The 6,043-nt window shown below is 47.6% G+C and overlaps 1 protein-coding gene across 2 annotated transcripts; it reads left to right on the top strand.

Moving 5' to 3' along the window:
* The first annotated feature begins 937 nt into the window (after positions 1 to 937).
* NEU2 (neuraminidase 2) lies at positions 938 to 5,474 on the top strand. Of its 2 annotated transcripts, XM_085315295.1 has the most exons (3): positions 938 to 1,040; positions 2,463 to 2,667; positions 4,475 to 5,474. In XM_085315295.1, exons 2-3 carry the CDS (start codon positions 2,467 to 2,469, stop codon positions 5,411 to 5,413), a joined length of 1,140 nt encoding a protein of 379 aa, XP_085171421.1. In that variant the 5' UTR covers positions 938 to 1,040; positions 2,463 to 2,466; the 3' UTR covers positions 5,414 to 5,474. The 2 variants fall into 2 exon arrangements, with proteins under 2 accessions (XP_085171421.1, XP_085171422.1); XM_085315296.1 differs by lacking the exon at positions 938 to 1,040 and having other exon boundaries at positions 2,382 to 2,667.
* Positions 5,475 to 6,043: the final 569 nt, after the last annotated feature.

The following is a 6,043-nucleotide window of genomic DNA, read 5'->3' as shown; positions in this document are numbered from 1 at the left end:
CTCGTACAGGGTGCCGTAGGCCGTTCCTCTCCGAGACCCCCGTGCTGCAGCGCTGTCTCAGAGCCTTTCCTGCAGCCTGGTCTCTCCCCAGCGTCAGGGCTTTGTAGGGCAGCCCCAGTTCCTTTCTGCTGGCCTCCCTCTTGCCCTACCTTGGCAGGTGGGGCGCAGGGAGCCTGCAGCGCTGGGTCCCACCCAGGCACACTAGGAGGTAAGGCCCAGTGGGAGCAGGCGTGCAGTACCAGAGCGGGTTAGGTACTCTATTGCACTAGGAAGAGACTGACTAATCTCCCTTTAAATAGTCTGGAAGGACTCTGAGCTTCTGTTACAGGAGCTGTGAGAACACAGCCAAGACCATGGTCTATATAAATAGCTAGATGCACGCTGGTATGTGCTGTACAACCCAGCTATCTGTTCAAGGAGGCCTTCCTATGTTCTTCATACTGCTGCATGGATAGCTGAGATCAATCCCTAGTGATATTTTGGTACAGTAGTGGTTCTGCTGCATTTCTTTTCAGACTGCTCTATCTTCAGTGACGAAAAGGAGGGAGAAGCTGCCCTTTTGAGACAGATCTCTCTCTCTAGTGGCTTTGCCTCTGAGTGACAGTGGGCCTGCGCCTTGCTCCAGTCTGTACAGCTGGCTTTAGCAAATGCAATGCAGTTCAGACTTTTTTTTTTTCGAACGGTGCTACAAGTTCAAAAATCTCATTGATACTTACAGCGTAAGAAAGGTGAAAGCAAGAAATAATGGAGTGCTTGCTGTGTAGCTGTGGATCGAGATCAGAGCATAATGTGCTTGTCCTGTGTCTGGAGGCTGAACTGAACTCATCCAAGCTGTCCCAAATCAGTAATCAGCACTGTAAAGAAAACATTGTTAGCCAGTTTATGTAGTTAGGCTGACTGCTAACATCATCTTCTTTTCTCTCTTGCAAAACAGAAGGTGAAAACTTCTCTCCAGATAGATACACCTTCTCTGCAGCTGCATAAGTGATCTCCAGTTTACCTCCATCTAGCTCTGAATTAGCAAGACAGCCTTCAAAAAGGTAAGGATGTGACACGTGCCCAGTAGCCACTATAGAGCCTTTCAAGACTGAGGTAAATAGGAGAATCCTTAACTAAGAGCATTGCAAGTCTTGCCTCAGCTGAGGTAGGAGGCATTTGAATTTCTTACTCATAGTGTATTGTCATTTTCTCCCTGCCATCCTACCCACTCGATGCGTCAGAGATCTAAGGCTTGATTTTTTTTTTTTTTTTAAGATTTTTTTTCTTCTGCTGCTGCTGAGCAGAGGATAATCAGGCCTTCAGCCTCTGGTGCATCATGTCAGAGAGATTTCTCTCTCTCTTTCTCAATGCTCAGACATCATTCCCTTGAGCCAGTGAGTTTTTATCAAAGTAGATCAGTCCATGGGAGAGGCTTGCTGCAAGAGGACTTAGGCAGAGTGGGCCGGAGGGCAGAAAGAGGGACTGTGCAGGGCCATAACACAGAGCAGATGTGTAGAACCAGCTTCCACAGTGGCCCCTCATGTTGTCTCTCTCGTTAGCATTGCTCCTGAGTAACTGTACGAATGATGAGGCTTTTCTTGCCTGACCAGCACTCCTATCCAATGCATTAGCCAACAGTAACTCCACACAGTTGATCACTTTGTTTTCAAGTGCTGTGGGGCCCTTAGGAGCCTGTGCTTGATCCTGTGAGTCACTGCTTGGCTGCTTCAGGCCAGCAGCAGTCTTCACCCTTCCAGTTAGAAATCTGCAGGACCCAATCCCTGTTCTTAAGTCCTGTACCTTGGGCCCTCACCTGGCACACTCACACCTCTGAGCTCCAGCTGGTTGACACCTTCCAACTGGGACCATTTAGACACCATTAACTTCTTTCATCCGATGGAGGAGGAGGGAGAATTTAAAAAATGTTTTTTTTTCTTTCTTTTTCCACCCTCGGTGCTTACCACCTTCAAATGAGGGCAGAGCTGGGGTCAGGAGTTGTGTCAGTGTGTCACCTTTATGGGATTCAGAGCTCACATTTAGCAAAGCAGAAATTCCATATCTGATTTTGGAAATATCATCAAAAGAGGACAGTAATGCTCTTCTTAAGGGAAATACTAAAATGTCTGATTATCAACAATCTTCTCAATTACAAAGCTAACCCACAAAAATCCCAGCCTGCAAATTTCATTAGAAAAAAAACTCAGCTTTTTCATTAACTGTATTTAATGGTCTTACCTTACTTCAGTAAAATCAACCTGGCTGTTCCCAGAGTAAGTTTGGTCTCTGTGTTGTGAGCTAGAACACGTGGGTTCTGTTTGGAAGGGCACAAGAAGAAAGTGAAACCGAAAGGAGCAGAAATTGCATTTCAGTGCAGGATAGGTCTCCTTAGCAGGGAGGGCAAGAAGCGGAGGAATCAGCCGCAGCCACACTCATGCTTTGCTTGGCCAAGAATGGGTCAAGTGCATTTCTTCCTCTTTCTCTAGCACAATGGCTTCACTTCCCGTCTTGAAGCAAGAAACGTTGTTCCAGAACGGTACATGGAGCTATCGAATTCCGGCCTTGCTCTACCTGCCGCGTTTCAGCACTCTCCTGGCGTTTGCTGAGGAACGGGAGGATGCGGTGGATGAACATGCCAAGCTAATCGCCGTGCGCAGAGGCGTGTATGACCCAGCCACACACCATGTTCAGGTACCAGGATGGGGAAGAAGTGGGAGAGACTGCCCAACCATCCTGTTCCCCTGTCCCCAAATGAGTTGAATGTGTCTGCCCTCTCCGGTGCAGGCGAACAGCTCTCCCTCTGCCCAAATCTAGGAGTCAAATACTGCCTACAAGTAATGCAAGTGTATTACGATAGCCACTTGAATTCAACCCCATTACTGGGCAGTCACTGGGGAAACAAAGCGGGGCAGGAGCAGTAGGTTTTCAGGGGATATCTTTGGCCACTGCTGTGAAGATGGGAAAGCAAAAGGAGGAGGTGAGAGAGAGAGAGAGAGCGCATGCAAGAGAAAGGCAAAAAGTCCTGTTGCTAGAGCAAAGATGTAGAGGAGAGACAGAAATGGGGAGTGTCATAGGAATGGGAAGGAGTGATTTAGCAACCAGTATGTGGTGTGTGTGTGTTTTTCTTTTTCTTTCTTTTTTTTTTTTAATTCATCCTCTTAGAACTAATTTCTGGTTTAAAAAACAATTGAGAACAGCTAGTCTCCCCACGCAAGAATGTTGTCTGGTTTATATGTACCAGTGAACTGGCTACCTTAATAATCCACTAGTTAATAATAGCCATCTTGCTGGGTGACTGGGGGTGGTGGACACTATTTATATGCATTTGCAAATGCAAGAAATGATTTAATGTTAAAAAAAACATTATGTTCTTTTATTCCAATCCTTCATCGGTAACTGATTGTCTTAGATTATAGACTCTTAAGAGCTGGAGTCTGCCTCTGTCTCACAGAAGCAGAGCAGCCTCAGAGCCCACCTGCACTGTCTTATCATTAAGGTAACTTGTGTAACTGCCTCTAATTCAGTTAAGCAGAGCTCAGGTGGTCATAAACTCAGTAATTTCTGTTCATGTGGTAGAGTTTCTTAAAACAGAAATATTATATCCCCCAAAAAAGAAATACTAGTTGAATAGGCAGAGGTAAGACGTGAGCAAAAAGGACAAACAGCAAGTCAGGGTAGAAAAGCTAATTTGCGTAATTGCCATTTTTTACCAGACCAAAAACTCTATATAGAAATAATTTTTTTAATTGCAACAGAAATGATAGAAACACGATTGTGTTGTATGCTGTTGCACATAAAGAAAGAGGGGTGGGAGGAAAGGTGTACTTGCGGCGCCCCTGATTTGCTGTGTGATGTCCGGCAGCTCAGGGCCCAGATTTCCACACCAGAGTATGTGAAGCCACACGATCAGCTCCAGCAAGGTATTGCACTGCAGGATGAGATGCCCGTTCACACTTCGATCGAAATGGAAGAGAAGGGGTCTCGATGGGAAATGAACTTGTCTGCATCTAATGTACTGGAAAAGGGCTGAGCTAGCTGGCTTCTTAAGAAGCACTGACACAGCACAGTGTCTGTAACAGTGTATTTTGGCCACTGTGCCTGTCTCTGTGTAGATATGCATACATATGTATTTGTGAGAATTTCTGAAAATTCAACTAACTGTAGTTTTCTACACAGTGTCATTGGACACTGATGATGTTGAGAGATGGAGTACCCTCAGTGAGTAGTAAATAAAAAGGAGATCAGCCCACCTATTATTTGGTGAAATGCAAAGTATACGAGCACAGTGTTATCCAAATAATATCCGTTTATTTTCATTTTCCCTTGGTGATGCCAATACATCATCTTTTCATTTCTTGCTCTGTCCACTAACTTGTTCCTTCTCTCTCGTTCTCATGCTCTGACCTGTAACTTTTGTTCGGGCATCCTCACTCTGCAATGTGGATTTACTTGTAACGGCGTGTTTCGTTCTTGCCTCCCTTCACACGATCCCTGGTAGTGGAGTAGGATGGAGACCATTGTTAGTGCACAGCTGAAGGACCACCGATCTATGAATCCTTGTCCGGTTTATGATGAGGTCTCAGGGAACCTCATCCTCTTCTTCATAGCTGTCCCAGGAAAGATCTCTGAGCAGCACCAGCTCAGAACAAAGATCAACCTGGTACGTCTTTGCCGTGTCACTAGCTCGGACCAGGGGCGCACTTGGAGCGCTGCCCAGGATCTCACCGAGGGCACCATTGGCACCGAGTACCAGAACTGGGCCACTTTTGCAGTGGGACCAGGTCACGGATTACAGCTGCTCGACAAGGCCCGGAGCCTTGTGATTCCTGCCTATGCCTATCGCATCCTTGACCCTAGGCAGCACCCCTCCCCTCACGCCTTCTGCTTCCTCAGCTCCGACCACAGGGCGACGTGGGCGATGGGCAACTTTGTGGAGGAGGAGAGCGCGGTGGAGTGTCAGGTGGCAGAGGTGCACACCTGCGGCCGAGAGGCGCTCTACTGCAACGCGCGCAGCAACACGGGCGCCAGGATCCAGGCTGTCAGCTACAACCACGGGGTGGACTTTGAGGGAGGCCAGCGGGTTAAAATGCTCGTAGAGCCTCCCTTTGGATGCCACGGGAGTATTACTGCCTTCCCACCTCCTCCAGATGCCAGGTGCCAAGATACTTGGTTGCTGTACACTCACCCTACGGACCCAAAGGACCGAAAGGATTTAGGAATTTACCTCAACAAAAGCCCTTTAAATCCAGCATCCTGGACAAAACCAAGCATCCTCTGCAAGGGCCTCTGTGCTTATTCGGATCTGCAGTATATGGGGGACGGCCCAGATGGCTCAGCCCTGTTCTCCTGCCTCTTTGAATTTGGGACCCACAAGCAATATGAGAAGATAATCTTTGTCATGTTCACTTTGAAGCAAGCCTTTCCATCAGAGTCCTGAGCGTCAAACCTTTCCAGGGTCCCTCACCCTTTCCTGATGCTTCTCCCTTTCACTTCTCATCTTTCAGCCAAAGGTTTTTGTTTCACCCTGTTTGTTGTTGGCTTGTGACATCTATAAATTACAAAGTCTATTAAACATACTGAAACTAAAAATGTTTTTGCTTTTGTTTTTCCTTACCTGTTCTCCTTCCTTGCCTCTCCCTTTGGCTGCCATTTTAAGCATCTCGTCCTCAAAGCAAGCATGACTTTCATATGAGGCTTTTCACCTCTGGGCCTCCGACAGGCTTGACGACAGATGCACGTGCAGGCAGCGCAAAGGTGACAGCGATTTACGCTGAGCTGTGGAGAGAGAGCTGCTGAGGACACTGGGCTTCCCCCTCCGCCTGCAGTTATCTCCTGCAGAAGACTGCTGTGGCTCTGGTTAGGTGCACCCCTTTGGGTGCTGGAGACGGTAGCTTTAAGGGCTTGCTGGTCGGAGAGGCCATGTGAGGTCTCAGCTTATTCCCTACCCACTTCTGCACTGGCGTCAAGGTTGCCTTCTCGAGTTCGCAGGCCCTTCGGAGCCATACTTCTCTCCGGCTTAGCCTTATCCTCGCTTCCCAGGCTGTCTGCTCTTGCCTGTTGCCCTTTT

Source organism: Rhea americana, unplaced genomic scaffold (assembly GCF_003343005.1).
Source record: "Rhea americana isolate MKP2758 unplaced genomic scaffold, rheAme1 scaffold_426, whole genome shotgun sequence".
Classification (NCBI taxonomy): Eukaryota; Metazoa; Chordata; class Aves; order Rheiformes; family Rheidae; genus Rhea; species Rhea americana.
Note: the sequence above shows the minus strand (reverse complement) of the source record. Positions and strands in the feature narration are given on the sequence as shown.